The 19003-nt window shown below is 41.0% G+C and overlaps 1 protein-coding gene and 1 long non-coding RNA gene across 2 annotated transcripts in view; one reads left to right on the top strand and one right to left on the bottom strand.

The window, feature by feature from the left end:
- The window catches only part of LOC124774881 (E3 ubiquitin-protein ligase CHIP), a 111519-nt gene extending 99077 nt beyond the window's left edge, over positions 1-12442 (bottom strand). The window contains exon 1 of the mRNA XM_047249529.1: positions 12154-12442. Within this exon, the coding sequence (XP_047105485.1) occupies positions 12154-12273 (120 nt within the window). The 5' untranslated portion in view covers positions 12274-12442. The remainder of the gene's footprint in view (positions 1-12153) is intronic.
- LOC124774882 lies at positions 12428-13306 on the top strand. The gene is made up of 2 exons (XR_007015569.1): positions 12428-12692; positions 12938-13306. It is a non-coding gene; the product is annotated as an uncharacterized LOC124774882 (long non-coding RNA).
- The last annotated feature ends 5697 nt before the right edge of the window (positions 13307-19003 follow it).

Genomic DNA, 19003 nt, shown 5'->3' with positions numbered 1-19003 from the left:
CACTGAGGAGCTGCCACTCTGTAAATGGGGCGTTATAGGATTCACTGTGGGGTGTAGTGAACGAAATCAATTTCCCTTCCAGCCGCCGTATGAGAGTGCGAAGGCTGGGGGGGGGGGGGGGGGGCGGGGAGGGGGGGGGCGGGGGGGTAATGCTGCGATGCAGAGGCTCAAACAAAGTGCTCAGCAAAGTGCTCGGCAATCGCGTTTGCGTCGGTAGATAACACACCATTTATGGTAACGCCGGGAACACACCTGTTGGGGTCCGCTACCCAAAAAGACGTTTGATCTTTGCCTAGACTTGAGAAACTGACATATGGCACCCACTTGTTGAGACATATTTCTCCCAAGACTCCTGCTTCCATTGTTTGATAAGGTAGCGAACACGCGCAAGGTGCCATTTAAAAGCTATGAGGTGCTCCACGGAAAGGTGCCGCTTATGCCACTGTTGCTCCCAAAGAAGGTGGTGCAGGAGCAACAGGGAGGGAAATGCCCCCACCATCAAGGGGCCAGGTGTAGTCTTCTGGCTCTGAGAGGTGACTTGGGTTGGCGGTGCTGATGATGCCAGAACAGTTGCAGCGGCGGCGTAAGACGATGTCATACGCACAGGATGCAGGCATTTAAATTTTCTCTTAGCCTCAAGAGTAGGTCAGTCAGTCCAGGGCCTTGTACTGCATGATTTTCCTCTCTTTCTGGAGAATCCTGCAGTCTGGCAAGCAAGGCGAATGGTGCTCTCCGCAGTTGACACAGATGGGAGGCAGTGCACATGGAGTATTGGGATGTGATGGGCGTCCGCAATCTCAGCATGTGATGCTGGAAGTACAATGGGAAGACATATGGCCGAACTTTCAAAACTTAAAGCACTGCACAGGGGGAGGGATATATGGCTTTACATCACAGTGGTAGACCATCATCTTGACCTTCTCGGGCAATGTATCACCCTCAAAGGCGAAGATGAAAGCACTGGTGGCAACCTGATTATCCCTCGAATCCTGGTGGACATGGCGGACGAAATGTACACCTCGCCGCTCTAAATTGCCGCGCAGCTCATTGTCGGACTGCAAAGGAAGGTCCCTGTGGAATATAATACCCTGGACCATCTTTAATGTCTTATGGGGCGTGATGGTTACAGAAACATCCCACAGCCTGTCACAAGCGAGTAACGTCCGTGACAGGTCAGAGGATGCTGTTTTGATCAAGACTGACCCAGATCTCATTTCGGACAAGCTCTCCACCTCCCCAAACTTGTCCTCTAAATAGTCTAAAAAAACTGTGACTTCATCGAAATAAAGGAGCCTATTCAGTTTTTGTACATATGAGGTACCGGGGTGAATAAGGTTCGCTGCAATCCTTAACCGGCGTTCCTCCCATGGCGCAGCCAGGGAGGGGAATGATTTAGGGTTGTACTTCTGTTCGTTGAATTGAGCTCGTGAACTCTTAGAGACTGCTGGTGTTTGACCACCAGCAAGATGACAAACTATGCTTCATCGCGTGTCATCTGCCCTGATGCCACCCTCTCCAACCAGGGGCCCTCCCCACGAGTGCCATCCAGCTGCAGCAAAGGCCACCTGGCAAGATGGCCATTGCCGGGAGTTCCAATGCCACAGGGGGATGGGCATCTACCCCTTGGCATACACGGGGAGCTAACAGGGCAGGCATCAGCAGAGCAATCCCTGTGTGGTCAGGAGGCTACAACCAACAGGGTACATGGCGGCCCCACCACAACAGACTGGCTACCGTGCTGGATATCAGGTGCAAAGAAGTCCACAGTCATTGTCGATGCAAAATGTGACACTGCATAGTGCATGGTGGAAAATGCACCCAGGAAGGTGTCCCCGCCCAAGAGATGAAGAAAGAGTGGGACTGAAATGCGATGACAGGAAAGTGGGCTAAAGATCTCAATGCACAATGGACACACTGGACCATGTACCTTCCCCAACTGGCTCGCTCTTCGGGAAAAATTTGAAGAATGGAGGTCAAACCCTACAGGGGACCATCACATAATGGCCGAAAAATGAGAGACTCCTTTTAGTCGCCTCTGACGACAGGAAGGAATATCTCAGGCATATTCTTACCCCCAGAACCACAGGGGGGAGGTCCCAGAGCAACCACAAGAGTCTCTCCACTGGACACATCTCTGAATTCTGTCAGTGTTAATATAGTATGGGAAGTTGTCATATAATGTAAATATTTTAGGAGTAAAGCAGATCACTGACCAAACAGCATAAACGCAGAGTCGTCAACAGGCACACACAAAAGCGAATGAAAGCTTTGCTATCTTTCAGAAGAAACACACACACAGGTGCTCCCATACCGTGCCGTGGGGACAAGCAATGCCGGGATTGCCGTTCAGCAGACGAATTGGACTGTTGTGGTGTGTGAGTGCGGGGGAGAAGGGGGAGGTTCAGGGGGAAGGGGAAGGGCAGTGGCATTGGGAAAGGGAAGAGGAAGGGTGTCGGATGCGGTAGACCCAGAAAGAGGCAGGCAGTAGGAGGAGGTGCAGGAGGGGCGAGGGGGGGGGAGGGGGGGAGGGGAGGGGGGTGTTACGACAAGTGGATGGGTTACATATGCAACTCTGGAATGAATGATCACTGGCAAAATCTGTGGTCAAGAACAAAGTTGACCACCCAATGGCAAAACATGCTCTATTTCAATGGCTGCTTCTCAATCCAAGCCTCCTGGTGTCAATCTCTGTTAATGCACTTTCCCCACACCCTCTTACCAATAGTCTCTCCTTCCTCTGTCTTGTCGCCCCTCTCAATCAACACACCCACAACATCATCATCATCATCATCATCATCATCGTCTGCCACTCTTCACCAGCTGCAGTGCTGCTATGTCAGATGCCTAACCTATGCAACTGCTGCCCTGACGCCCCCCCCCCCCCCCCCAAAACCATGCTTCATAAAGTTATAAATCTATCCAGCCAACCCTGTACATCAGTAGGTCTAAAACAATAGTGAGTTTCTGCAACAACCAGTTTCAGTGCTACCACCCTAATTTAGAGCTGGAAGTTAGACTACAACATACTTTACAAAGAGCCAATATAACCTCATGATTCACTGATGATTTAAAACAATCACTTTTGTAGCTGGAAAAGTCAGTAGCCTATAGTTCAAGAGAGATGAAATGGAATCAAAGATTTCATAACAAGTATAACGAGATTCTGGAAATAATGTCACGGATGAATAAAACACTTCAAGGTATGAAGAAATGGATACATTTAATATAATTCATAACAGCTGTAGTCGCCACTGTGCCTGTTCCTTTGGACACGTGTGCCTATGTTATTCCGAATTGCATCGTAATTTAGAATAACATAGGAACTGCAACATCGTATTTATCTGCCGACACCAGGCAAGCGACTTTCAAGTAAATGTCTCACCTGTAAGGAACATACATAATAGATGTACAAGTCAGGTCGTAGATTCATGATTGATGGCATATGGAAGTTTGGGTCTGGCCATGAGTCATGCACAAATAGCCAAACGGTAAGGCGACCTTTGCAACGAGGTTAATGGAGAACAGTGAGATACAAAGACACCAATATAATGTTATATCATTACAAGGACATGGAAGGCATGAGGTGGACAAAAAAATTTCATGGTTCAGAAAAGTAGAGGACATAATAGTGTGTGTCATCAAAAGTTTAATGTAATTCGCACAGAAGACATACAGTTAGTTTTCAATATAAAGGCAAGCAATGAGAGGCTGTTAATCTAGCTTTATCCATAATTTGCAGTGCTAGACATGACGGCATTCAGTATGCAGGAAGTCTGCCTCCAGTCAGAATTTTTTTCATGTTTCACCAACACATAAAAAAAGGAAAAAAAAAACATAACTCACTGAAAACAAATCAAACACTTCCAAACCCATGTTACAGCACTGACTAACCAGACTCAAATAAATCCACATTACCACAGTTATAACCAATACTCAAATGAACACAATAGCACAATTTAAACTCAACACATCACATCCGATAGATGGCACCATGAAATGCAACAACATGACAACTACAAACACGAACCAACTCAAAAACACCGAACCTTAGTGACGTCACACACAACGCCATTACATCAAGGGCCAAAACGGAAGGATGGAACCGAACACTTCCAATGAAGCAATTCAAGTCATAAGCTTTGATTGGCTTCGCCAACTTACAACAGAATGTCAGCTTCCAATCGAACCTACATGTCAGGTCAAGCTACAGATCAGTATGTCACAAGGATCATTCTTTTTTTTCCAAATTCATTGGCTTTGTCAATTAACAACAAATGTATGAATACATGCACCAAAAGGTGATGTGACAATAACCATAACATTAACGCTGCTGGCCAAAGCCGCCAACTAGTAGTGAACATTCCTCTTGCTCCTACAATTTCATAACAAATTAAATGGCATTCCAGAAACAGCCACATAAAAATCACAACATTATTAAAACTTACAAAACAGGCTGGTTAAGTAGCAGTGAATAAAAGAGAAGAAATTCAGAATTTGAAAGCACAGTTCTGCAACAAAGCACCACACTTATTTTGCTGACTCCCACCAAGACGCGGCCACGACCTCTGTAAACAGGAACTCAAACAAAAACTCCTCAGATTTTTAATTATAAGTTTTAAAACAAACAGCCAGGGAATACATAAGGCAGCCGTACAAGTTGGAACACGTTCTTTGTTTGAGCACAATCTCTCCTCTACATATTTTATATTTAACAATGAATTTTACAAACAATCTGATGGTGTCGCCATGGGGAGTCCTTTGTCTCCCCTGGTGGCCAATCTTTTTATGGAAGATTTTGAGGAGAGAGCACTCGACTCTGCCACTTTTAAACCGATAGTATTTTGGCAATACGTTGCCAACACTTTCATAGTGAGGCCTCATGATCTGGACTGTCTCCAAGAATTTTAACGTCACATGAACTCCATACAGGAAAACATAAAGTTTACCATGGAGATAGAGAAAGATGGTTGTCTGCCATTTTTAGACGTCTTGGTGCGACGTAAGAGTGATGGCACACTTTGTCACTCAGTGTACAGAAAGCCCACTTATACAGACCTGTATCTACAAGCTACTAGTTGCCACCATCCAGCACAAACAGTGGGCATTCTCAAAACCTTGATCCACCGTGCCCATACCATCTCTGACGCCTACAGTCTTCAAGCGGAACTGGAACACCTGCAAAAAGTATTTCTGAAGAATGGCTTTTCAACTAGGCAAGTGAACAGAGTGATGCAGACCTACAAACGATGGAACAAGGAAAAGGAAGAGGCCTTCAGGTCGACTGCTTACCTACCATTTATTGGGAATATTTCTTCACAGACAGGCATAATATTGAGAAAGTATCAAGTGAGAGTCATCTTTCGCCCTCCTTCCAAAATTTCATCACTGGTGGTATCCGTTAAAGACGACCTGGGCCTGCATAAATCAGGTGTTTACAAAATTCCGTGTAAATGTGGCAAATCATATATAGGGCAAACAACACGAACTGTGCAGGAACGCATTGTGGAACACCAACGGCATACTCGCCTTCTCCAACCCAGCAAGTCCGCAATCACCGAACATCGTATTTCCACAGACAATTCCATGAATTACGACAACACAAAAATGTTGTCAACATACATCAAACTTTTGGAGCTCAATTAGCAATGAATCTGTGGAAATACAATTGTCTGACAACGAGACTCTCATCAATCGAGATAGCGGTTATCAGCTAAACTCTGCTTGGAATCCTGTTATAGAGAAACTTCAGAGTCGACGTAGTTATCCGCATAAAGATGAAAATCGACCTGATATCAATACGCCAGGCTTTCACCGTGGAAGGTGTGAGGCACAGCGCACGGAGTTGTTATGAACGCGCACGCTGAGCAGCGCATGCGCAATGTCACTTCAGTATGGCTTTAAATAGCGGAGCTCAGCACGTACTCGCCAGTACTACTACAGTGGCATTCACCTGAAGATGGCCAGAAGACTCTGTGCCGAAATATCGTGGCAGGACGTTATTGATATCCGGCAGTTCTCCCGTGTTTTTATGGAATGACACAAGAATATTTCACTCCAGCAATAAAATGAAACTAATGGGACAACTGCAATCAGTATGGGGTTTAGGACAGGGACACCCTAAATACACAACAATACGAGGAACAGCACCACCCCGAAACAAATATTATCTACAAAATCCAACAAAAGAATTCTCAACATATGTTGGATCTGATGGGATACCAGTTCGACTCTACACAGAGTATACTAAGGAACTTGCCCCCCCCCCCCCCCCTTCCTGCAGTGGTGTACCGTAGGTCTCTAGAAGAGCGTAGCATTCCAAAGGATTGTAAAAGGGCACAGGTCATCCCCGTTTTCAAGAAGGGACGTCGAACAGATGTGCAGAACTATGGACCTATATCTCTAACGTCGATCAGTTGTAGAATTTTGGAACACGTATTATGTTCGAGTATAATGACTTTTCTGGAGACTAGAAATCTACTCTGTAGGAATCAGCATGGGTTTCGAAAAAGACGGTCGTGTGAAACCCAGCTCGCGCTATTCGTTCGTGAGACTCAGAGGGCCATAGACACGGGTTCCCAGGTAGATGCCGTGTTTCTCGACTTCCGCAAGGCGTTCGATACAGTTCCCCACAGTCGTTTAATGAACAAAGTAAGAGCATATGGGCTATCAGACCAATTGTGTGAGTGGATTGAAGAGTTCCTAGATAACAGGACGCAGCATGTCATTCTCAATGGAGAGAAGTCTTCCGAAGTAAGAGTGATTTCAGGTGTGCCACATGGGAGTGTCGTAGGACCGTTTCTACTCACAATATACATAAATGACCTTGTGGATGACATCGGAAATTCACTGAGGCTTTTTGCAGATGATGCTGTGGTATACGAGAGGTTGTAACAATGGAAAATTGTACTGAAATGCAGGAGGATCTGCAACGAATTGACGCAAGGTGCAGGGAATGGCAATTGAATCTCAATGAAGTCAACGATACCAAAACCCCACAAACAAATCAAAAACCCAAAACCAGTGCCCTCATTCATTTAAGCAATTAAAATAAACTATACACCAAAACAAAAAACCATAAATAATCCATTAAAAATGAAATAAAACAAAACATTTGCTAACAGTCAAATCCATCAACAAAACAATAAAGTTGGCCATGACAACCCCCCTCCCCCCCAAACACACACACAATAAAAACAAAACAAAATCATCCAAACGTCCCCAACATCGTCCCTCCCCCTTTCACCAACTCGAACCCACCCAATACCACTCCTAAACCCAACATCCAAAAGAAATGGAACGAACAAAAACTGCAACCATTCACACACATTTAAAAAAGAAAGAAAGAAAGAAAATAGCACAGTCCACAGAAAACAACCGAGCGAGGTGGCGCAGTGGTTAGCACACTGGACTCGGATTCGGGAGGACGACGGTTCAATCCCGTCTCCGGCCACCCTGATTTAGGTTTTCCGTGATTTCCCTAAATCGTTTCAGGCAAATGCCGGGATGGTTCCTTTGAAAGGGCACGGCCGATTTCCTTCCCAATCCTTCCCTAACCCGAGCTTGCGCTCCGTCTCTAATGACCTCGTTGTCGACGGGACGTTAAACACTAACCACCACCACCACCACCACAGAAAACAACAAAATAACTCCTCGAAGACATACAAATGAACGATTACAATAGTAGTATGTAAGTAAAACAATCTCCCTGACGGCTATGCTAAGAAATCTCAAAGCACGTCCCTCATTGTCATGATTGCATGGCCACATACAGAGGTCCATGGTCCAAGAAACTGGGACTCTAGTGAACTTTGCACACTCAGTACATACAACACATCACATAGGCACCAATTAAGCTGAACCTCTGCAGAAAACTTATTGTTCCCATCATACCAATGCCCAGGGCAACATGGAGTGAATAATTATTAATTTTTTCCGCCAACACTATTACAGTTCAATGCACAAAAAAACACATAAATCTAATCATACACACCACAAACACAAACCAATAAATACCTGAAACAATAAATCAACATAACTCACCGATGATACAGCACACACTTCCAACAACTTCACCGAATGATTACACAATGCCACATTACTGAATACCACACATAACACAAACATCTTCAAACATGAACATATACTCCACAAGGGGAGCCCTATATACTACAAAACACCATCTACAAAGCTGACCCAACTCAAGAGCACTGTGTCACAAGAATGTCACACACAATAAACTTATGTCATGGGTCGTGTAGATGGGTGGAATTGGACGCTTTCCTTGACAAGTCTAAGTTAGGTTGTAAGGTGGCAGTTTGGTTGCGAGTTGGGAAAGCGAACATGTGTGAACTGAAACCATAGATGCAGTGAAATATTGATCTACATCTCAGCCCGAGGTCAATGTTATGTTAGAAAGTGACAGTCTGGTTATGATTTGGAGAACTGGTATTAAAATATTTTAGTTAATTCAACCAATTTATGCCTTTACTCCATTTAACTTCTTGTCCAACTGTATGCCATGGAATTTTAACCCCTAGCTACTGCAGACTGTCTCTCAGACCGCCACAACTTTTTGTCTGGTGATATTTCACACACCCCTGCAAAATGAAATGGAAACTTCTGCTTACCTTCCCATTGGTTGACAAGCTACATGTGCCAGAACTCTTGCATTGTTGCTGCTCTTTGTTTCTTATTTACGGGTCTTGAGAGGTCTCACAGCCATACCATGATGTTTGGGTGTCATTGTCCTGTTGAATGCCACTATTTCTCCGTGCAGGAAAGACTGGACCTTCTACGGCACGTGTTTTACGTAAGACAGATGTGGCTCTTCCTAAACATCTCAGTGAATCCTAAGACAAAGACTTTGATAAGAGTGATAATGACTCTAATTCAAGAGCTTGAGTGATCACGACACTAATTCAGAACAGGAAACAGAAAGTGGTGAAGATGACAGCTGATGATGATGAAGACAATTACTTCTTCACTAAGAACAGATGTTTCCACTGGAGAAAAAAACAGCTACCAGCTAACATAAGAACATTACAACACAATATTGTCTAGCAGCTTCCTGGACTGTACAGATGGTGAAAAGACTCAAAGAAAACCCTGCCCTTTTGGAGGTATGGAAACTGTTCTTTACCTACGATATGTTAGATGAAATCATACTATGGACGAACCCGAAAATATTTAAGATCAGAATACCGTACACAAATGATCGCTTATGTTATCTACAAGATGTTGAAGTCACTAACTGTTCTACTGGTGTAATCAGCTATTTTCAAATCGGGAAATGAATCACTTTACAGCTCACCTGTATCCAATGGGACAGGCAGAGGTGTTTCCAGATCCACTGCCAGTAAAGAAAGATTCCTGTTTTTATTAACTGCTTTCCAATTTGACAATCCATATGATCAACAGGAAGGAAAGAGTAGACAAGTCAGCACCAATTTCACAAATTTTTTCTGCATTTCATCAAAAACCATCAACTTTGCTACATTTTAAGTGCAACAGTGTGTGTCAATGAAATACTTGTACCTTTCTATGGAAGGTGTGGGTTTACAATGTATATGCCAAACAAACTGGCAAAATATGGCTAGAAAATTCAGTGCTTGACTGATGCTTGTACAAATTACTTGTATAATGTGTACATTTATTCCAGAAAAGGCAGCGATGTTCGTACCCTTTGAAATTATAAGAAAGGTCACATTGTTCCCACACACACTGTCCTGTTATTGTTGAAGCCTATTGGAAAGACCTGGAGAAATATTACAGGTGACTACTGGTACACATCAGTAGAACTAGTCAATGTACTTTTGAAAACAGTCTCATTTGTTGGCAGACTGGAGAGAAATAAAAATGATTTATCACACCAGTTTCTACTTAATAAGAAGTGAGATATGAAGACAACTGTTTATTGTTTTACAGAAGACATGACACTGGTTTCTTTTGTGCCCAAGAAGTTGAATTCTTATGTGGTACATCAATCTTATCCAAAGGCAGATGTAATGAGATTGATCTTCATGAAGACTCTAGCAAAAGATCTTGCTAAGCATCATATGAACTGTATGCTTTCTATAGGACGTTTGCCTCCACAGCTGAGTGACATCATGAGAGTACTTCACATACAAGATGGGCCACAGACACAGTAAGAACAGTTTTAAACTTGCGTGCCTTTTGTTCTCCTCATTTCCCTGCCAACAGTGTGGCATTCCAATCTGTTTAGAGTGTTCTAGTAAGGTCTGTATGAAGTGCATGCAAGTTGAAACTGACTGAAATATGATTCAGGTCCTCAAATGACTATGTAATTAGCTTTTACTTGTTCTTTTATAGGTAAAATGTGGCAAAATTTTTCCCTTTATTGAATTATGGAATGCAATAGCCACTCTACTTTGAAACAATGAGCTGTAAACTCAAAGCTGATTTTGATTCCAATTTCTCATAAATGAAGCCTGTTTTTCCAACTACTTATTTTGCAACTCTGCAATATCTCTCTGGTCATAATCAGTGAGTGAGTACAGAGCCAACTATCAACTGTTATTTTCGTGACATGCATATTAAAATAAAACCGCAAATTCTGCTGTTTTATTTGTCTGAATGTTTAAAATTCTGTGTTGTTGAAAAAAATCCAGGTTCCCACAAAATCTACTTATAAGAAGTGTAATGAATAACAAGAAGACACGAAAATATGTATTCAGCAAAACACTGGTTTTATATGTAAAAAATAAAAAGATGGTCTGAGACACCCCTCCATTGTAACTGAGTTCCTGTCAATGTCCATAACACTTAACAGTTAAACAGTCACGTGACAGGACTAGTCATCATAAACCGTATCTGACTGTAACAAAACATTTAAAAATATTAATAATATCTATCATGTCATAGTGATACAAGCTGCACAACTTTCTTAAGTTTTCCAATCTCAGTATGCTAATGGTCACTGATAATGCCTCTGCAACAGCAAAGTAATATGCATTGCTGAAAAATGAGTTCTTATTGCATGTTACTCCACCTCTAGAGCTTTCTGTGCAGGTCTGCAGAATCTCCTGTGCAGTTAATGAGATATATGAAAACATTAAACAAAGTTAACTCAATATATCTCACAGCGGAATGCATTTAACATTTCCCTGAAACACAGAATTATATCTTGAATACCAATACCAATAACACAATTCTCATAAATTCAGGTAGGCATAGAAGTAAATACTGCCACAGCAAACAGATGGCACTTAGATACTTTTAAGTACCAAAAACAAGCAACACGAGACAAGTTTGATCCCGTAAATGCATAATGTAGGCTGACTATGTTGTGCAACAATCAGCAGCAACCTATAAAAAAACTTGTTATACTGAGAAAGCACCCGTAATTGAAAACAAATCACAACAGAACAAAAATAACTTCATATACTAGTGAAACCGATGCAAGAAACGTCCTTAAATTATTGAACTAAAGAGGCAAAAAATTTCAACATAGTCATGACATGTAAAGCAGATATTCAAAAGAGGTTTCTCACAGTATCAAGCAGCTGAGTTGAGGTAATACTGTGGGATACACCCAACAACGTTCTGCAGAAGACAAAAACCACGTATCAAACTTGGTATACTCATCAACATAACTAGTTCCAGAAAATAACTGTAGTATCTACTTCAAATAAAAGACGAAAAAAATCTCACATGTGCTGTCACTTGCAGGAATTTATCGTGGAATGAGTGCATAGAAAATGATTAAACACACTTTTAGATCCCCCCCCCAAGCACTGTTTAGGGTAAAAAACCTTACTAGGATAAAGAAGTTCCTGTTTCCAGGTGAAAGTCTACAACTAGAATTATATTACTTATTTTTGTGCAACATACTGACGTTACTGTATGTGTACTTCTCCAACTTCTACACCAAAATAAAATAACTTACTCGTCTATGAATTGTGGTGAAAAATACATACAACGTGTTTCTCACGATATTAAGTTTCAGATGGCAAAGAACGAATCTCGTTCACACCTAGCTTGTATGGGTAAAAACAGTGATCACAGCAATAACTGTTCTACAATCACACAACAAATACGATTTCCTATGAAAAGGGGCTGGTAAGCTATGGTTATGAGGCAGAACTTATTACAAAAAGAACGCAGAATTATGACTAGTATGGAATTAACACATACGATGGCTTTCGTGTAACAATTTACTGCATCCTCGTATTTCCTTAACGTGAAAAGTCTGTTTCCCTGGTCCTTTAACTCCTTGTCTGTTAAGTTCGCAGTGGAGTACATGTATTTACTCATTTTATCCTAAAGTGTCTCCACAATTTTTTCTTTTTTTTTTTGGAACGTGTTATTTCGATAATTTTAAAAATCTACCACAACACTCAAACAACACTATTCCCCAAAAGCCATTTTTTTTCACAGCTTCTGAAAACTACGCAGGCGTGCACTGCATTGAGCATTAACCAATTGGGTTGATGCGCTATCGAACATAAGACAATCGCTGGTTAATAGTGGCGTAAAATACTGCAGCGTTTATTTCGCAAAGCAGAAATATCATTATAGTATTATTGCTTGCTGTAGTTCAGCAAGCACACAAATTCTATGACGGGAAGCAAATAGTTATCGGCGATCATTCATGTGCGAAGATTAATACTTATTCTTCTTACGCAAGTTCCACGCTCTCAGAAAACCTTTCAAGAATGGCTACAAGACTCTCGGTAATTACTGTTGGTTTTTTTAACGGTATTTTTATTTCTTTATTTGGCTTCAGCGTGAGTACATTAATTAGCCATTAAACAGTAATAATGAGATACTCAGGCATGAACGTATTTCGTTAAAAGAACTAAACATTTTTTAGCTATTAGGGAAATGAAGATAAGCTTTATTTCTAAACTCTGAACTAAAAACTAGTTTGTAAATATACGATTTCTTAAGTAAAATGGTGATTGCACTTTGTTTATAGTTCTGTGGCCAGATTCTAAAATTGCTCACAAGAATAAGTTGTGTCAGACAATGAAGCACTGCTGTATCATTCTTTGTTAGAAGACCAGTTATGATTGTTGGGAATGGAACCGTAAGAATTCTAAGTTATAAGATGACCGTGATCGCACTTCGGCCAGGCGAAGATTGAATTACTAATGTTGCAATCTCAGGTATCAAAATTCCTAAGATTTAAACGAAATAAATGGGAAGATGCCGTGATCAAATCCCATTCTGATTGTAGAAATAGCTCTGCTTTGCTGTATACAGACATGTGAAACCACTGTAATCTGGGTATTTAAGATTGTATCCAGCTATAATACGAGAGTTGTTCAATAAAGAATGATCATAATTTTTTTTTTATATAATATGCCTTTACTCACCCTCATTACTTTGATGGTCCTTCTCAAAGTAGTCTCCCATAAATGAGATGCACTTGTCCCAGCGTTTCTGCCAGTCTTCAGATACATGCTGGAAACCATTTTTGAGAGGTCTTTCAAAATCGCCTCCGCAGCCTTCACCACTGCTTCTGATGATTGATAATGGCCTCCCACGAAGGCGTTTCTTCATGTTATGGAACAGAAAAAAGTCACATGGGTCTAAATCCGGACTATAGGGAGTGTGAAGGATGCACTTCACGTTGATTTTTGCAAGATACTCAACAACAACATTGGCAATATGCGGCGACACATTATCGTGGAGCAGCATCCATCCTGCTTCACGAAAACTTGGTCTTTTGCGCCTGATATGGACTTGCAATGTTTTCAGGACATCCCTGTAGTACTGTCCAGTTACTGATGGTGTGTGCAGGTACAACATATTGATGAACCATTCCATGGATATCAAAGAATGAGATGATCGTAACTTTACCAGCAGAAGCAACCACTTTTGCTATTTTGGGGGTTGGTAATGAAGGAAATTTACACACTGAGCTTTGCTGTTTGCTCTCAGGATCAAAATGGTACAGCCAAGTTTCATCAGCAGTGATTACATGTGAAAGAAACTCCGGACCTTCCTCTAACATCAACTTTAATTGCATGCAGACCTGCACGATAACGTCCTTTTGTTCGGGGATCAACAGTCTTGGAATCCATCGCGCACAAACATGTGTCATGTGTATTTTTTCTATCACCAACGTGTGGGTGTCACCCAATGAAAGGTCCAGCATTCCAGAAAATGATCTTACGGTAATTCGTCGATCCTCTCTCACAATGACAGCAGCAGTGTAGATGGTTTCTTCCATAAGAGCAGTAACTGGAGCACCGGGTCAACTTTCCTTTGAAATTGATTGTCTCCCCTCTTAAAAATTTTAAACCGCCTTGAGGAGCTGTGTTGTGAGGAAGAATATTGTATAGGCCTCAGCTGAAGATTTGTTGAGATGAAAGCAGAATTTCAAAGTCGCATGTTGTTCCCCACTTGTTACCTCCATTCTAGCGGTAGACGATACTGAACAGATCTGACCTTGCCTGACTCTCACAGGTGGGAACCAGGAGTCCCAACAATGAAACTACTGCAGTGTGTTTGTTGCACATACCATAAGATTAAATTTCAGAGCGAGAAATTATGACCATATAAAATTACGATCATTCTTTATTGAACAGCCCTCATATTTTCCTTTATTTATAGTCGATGCATCCTATTCCTTTACCAGTTACAATATGACTTCCATTTTTACTTGATGAATGAAGTTTGTGAAAGTTATTGGATATCGAAAAAGATTCCAGATAGAGCAGCTTCCTTGGCCAACTGGTCTACAGTTTCGTTACACAAAATATCTGCATGAGCATTAATCCGAAGTTAATGGATTTATTTTTTCTAGAGCATTCAGTTATCTGATCAGCTATTTCGATAACAAGTTTATTGCTGTGTTTACCCCAATTACTACTCTTTATGGTACTAAGAATACTTCTCACGTAAGAAATCATCAAAAACCTTTCGTCATTTTAGAGTTACAGAGTGCTTCATGGCCTATATGATTGCCATTGCTACCGCCATATAAGAAGACGCTGACAAAGGAGGTTTACCGTATGCTGCTCTTGGACATAGGATAGCACACCCAACGTTACCTTGTGATTCGATTCTTGAACCATTACTGAGTGTATAGAGCGCTTCGCGCCATTTTCTCGAAGATTCGTGTTGGCTATCACATTATAATGGCTGCTGCCAGTGTATACGCCACATTCCAAGTAAAGCACTGGAGCAGAAAATGTGCAGAGGCTTTAGTTTAGTTATGTCATGTTCCATAGATCATTTTGACGATTATTTTGTCTATATGATTGGAACAAGTCAGATTACAAGATATATATATATATATATATATACACACATGAATATTGTTAATATTAATATTACTGAAATTTTTAGTTCTACACATGCAACTACATTTAGAGGTACAAATTATTAGCTGACTGCTGTAACCGAGCGCTACTAGACGCTTCTGTCCGGAACCGCGCTGCTGCTAAGGTCGCAGATTCGAATCCTGTCTCGGGCATGGATGTGTGTGATGTCCTTAGGTTAGTTAGGTTTAAGTAGTTCTAAGTCTAGGGGACTGATGACCTCAGATGTTAGGTCCCATAGTGCTTAGAGCCATTTGAACCACAAATTATTATTATTATTATTTATTTTACCAGTTCTGAAACAAAAATTTGTCCATGGAATAGAAGGAGTTGTCCAAAAGAAATGATTTTAAGCTAGATTTGGAACTTCACCTGCTACCTGCCAGACACTTTATGTTGTTGGGCAAATCATCAAAGATTTTTGTTGCAGAATAATGTTCGCCTTTTTGAGCAATTAACAGCTTCAATAACGGATAGGAAAGGTTATTTTTCCCTCTAGTGTTGTTTGTATGAACATCACTGTTCGCGAATTGAGATGGATTATTTATAACGAATTTCATTAGCGAATATATGTACCCTGATGGTGCAGTTAAAATACCTAACTCCTTGAATAGATGCCTACATGACGTCCTTGGGTGAACACCACGAATTATTCTCACTGCTCTCTTTTGTGCAATCAATACTTTATGTCTAAGGGAGTAGTTACCCGAGAAAACTATTCCATAAGGCATTATTGAGTGGAAATATGCAAAGTACATTAGGAGGCTGATCTGTTTATTGCCAAGACTAGCGATTATATGAAGAGCAAAAGAAACTGAACTTAATTGTCTGAGAAGCTCAGTAATATGCTTCTTCCAGTTCCAGTTGTCATCAATGCGAACACCCAAAAATTTGGAAAAATCTACCCTGTTAATGGAGCCCTGTTCATATGCTACATCAATTGTCGGTATGGCTCTATTTGGTGTGCAGAACTGGATATAGTGAGTTTTTTCGAAATTAAGGGAGAGTCCATTTTCTGAGAACCACTTAATAATTCTTTGAAAGACATACTTAATAATATCTTCAGCTGCTTTTTCTGGAATGGGATTTATTATAACACTCGTGTCATCTGCAAAAATTACCGGTTCTGCTTGCTGAACGTTAAGTGAGACATCATTCACATGAATAAGGAACAGCAGAGGACCCAAAATTTAACCCTGTTGGACTCCCTTTGTGATAACTTGCCATTCACTAGAATTTACCCCCCTCCCAACATTATTTGTGTTATTCAGCTCAAGTTGTTGCTTTCTGTTCATTAAGTATGATTCAGACCAGCTGTGTGTATAGCCTTCAATTCCTTAAAACCTGAGTTTTTCTAAGAGTGACATGATCCACAAAGTCAAATACCTTGGAAAGACCACAAAAAACACAAACTGGCGATAATTTGTTATTTAGGGCTTGTACTATTTGATGAGTAAATGTGTAGATAGCATTCCCAGTCGAGTAACCGTTCCGGAATCCGAACTGTGACATACTGAGTAAATTATTTTCACTTAAATGTGAGACTACCTTTGAATGCATAATTTATTCGAAAATTTTAGAAAATGAAGTCAGCAATGAGATTGGTCTATAATTATTTAAGTCACTTCTGTCCCCTTTCTAATGAAGAGGTTTGACAATTGCATATTTCAATCTGTCTGGAAAAATTCCCTGTGCCATCGAAGCATTACATACATCACTAAGGACTCCACTTATTAAGTTAGAAAAACGCTTCAAAATTCTGTTAGAGACTCCATCAACACCACATGAGCTCTTGTTCTTAAGTATATTTGTAATTCCCTTAATTTCAGTGGGGGATGTTGGTGCTATTTCTAAAGGCCTAAAGTCCTGGGGTGACTGGAATTCGAGTGTAGGAAAAGGGAGAGAAGGAAACATAATAGGTGAATATGGATTGGGGGACAGAAATGAAAGAGGAAGCCGCCTGGTCGAATTTTGCACAGAGCACAACATAATCATAACTAACACTTGGTTTAAGAATCATGAAAGAAGGTTGTATACATGGAAGAACCCTGGAGATACTAAAAGGTATCAGATAGATTATATAATGGTAAGACAGAGATTTAGGAACCAGGTTTTAAATTGTAAGACATTTCCAGGGGCAGATGTGGACTCTGACCACAATCTACTGGTTATGACCTGTAGATTAAAACTGAAGAAACTGCAAAAAGGTGGGAATTTAAGGAGATGGGACCTGGATAAACTAAAAGAACCGGAGGTTGTACAGAGATTCAGGGAGAGCATAAGGGAGCAATTGACAGGAATGAGGGAAAGAAATACAGTAGAAGAAGAATGGGTAGCGTTGAGGGATGAAGTAGTGAAGGCAGCAGAGGATCAAGTAGGTAAAAAGACGAGGGCTAGTAGAAATCCTTGGGTAACAGAAGAAATATTGAATTTAATTGATGAAAGGAGAAAATATAAAAATGCAGTAAGTGAAACAGGCAAAAAGGAATACAAACGTCTCAAAAATGAGATCGACAGGAAGTGCAAAATGGCTAAGCAGGGATGGCTAGAGGACAAATGTAAGGATGTAGAGGCCTATCTCACTAGGGGTAAGATAGATACCGCCTACAGGAAAATTAAAGAGACCTTTGGAGATAAGAGAACGACTTGTATGAATATCAAGAGCTCAGATGGAAACCCAGTTCTAAGCAAAGAAGGGAAGGCAGAAAGGTGGAAGGAGTATATAGAGGGTCTATACAAGGGCGATGTACTTGAGGACAATATTATGGAAATGGAAGAGGATGTAGATGATGATGAAATGGGAGATATGATACTGCGTGAAGAGTTTGACAGAGCACTGAAAGACCTGAGTCGAAACAAGGCCCCTGGAGTAGACAATATTCCATTGGAACTACTGACGGCCGTGGGAGAGCCAGTCCTGACAAAACTCTACCATCTGGTGAGCAAGATGTATGAAACAGGCGAAATACCCTCGGACTTCAAGAAGAATATAATAATTCCAATCCCAAAGAAAGCAGGTGTTGACAGATGTGAAAATTACCGAACTATCAGCTTAATAAGTCACAGCTGCAAAATACTAACACGAATTCTTTACAGACGAATGGAAAAACTGGTAGAGGCCAACCTCGGGGAAGATCAGTTTGGATTCCGTAGAAACACTGGAACACGTGAGGCAATACTGACCTTACGACTTATCTTAGAAGAAAGATTAAGGAAAGGCAAACCTACGTTTCTAGCATTTGTAGACTTAGAGAAAGCTTTTGACAATGTTGACTGGAATACTCTCTTTCAAATTCTAAAGGTGGCAGGGCTAAAATACAGGGAGCGAAAGGCTATTTACAATTTGTACAGAAACCAGATGGCAGTTATAAGAGTCGAGGGACATGAAAGGGAAGCAGTGGTTGGGAAGGGAGTAAGACAGGGTTGTAGCCTCTCCCCGATGTTGTTCAATCTGTATATTGAGCAAGCAGTAAAGGAAACAAAAGAAAAATTCGGAGTAGGTATTAAAATTCATGGAGAAGAAATAAAAACTTTGAGGTTCGCCGATGACATTGTAATTCTGTCAGAGACAGCAAAGGACTTGGAAGAGCAGTTGAATGGAATGGACAGTGTCTTGAAAGGAGGATATAAGATGAACATCAACAAAAGCAAAACAAGGATAAAGGAATGTAGTCTAATTAAGTTGGGTGATGCTGAGGGAATTAGATTAGGAA

This window comes from Schistocerca piceifrons, chromosome 2 (genome assembly GCF_021461385.2).
Source record: "Schistocerca piceifrons isolate TAMUIC-IGC-003096 chromosome 2, iqSchPice1.1, whole genome shotgun sequence".
Taxonomy (NCBI): Eukaryota; Metazoa; Arthropoda; class Insecta; order Orthoptera; family Acrididae; genus Schistocerca; species Schistocerca piceifrons.
Note: the sequence above shows the minus strand (reverse complement) of the source record. Positions and strands in the feature narration are given on the sequence as shown.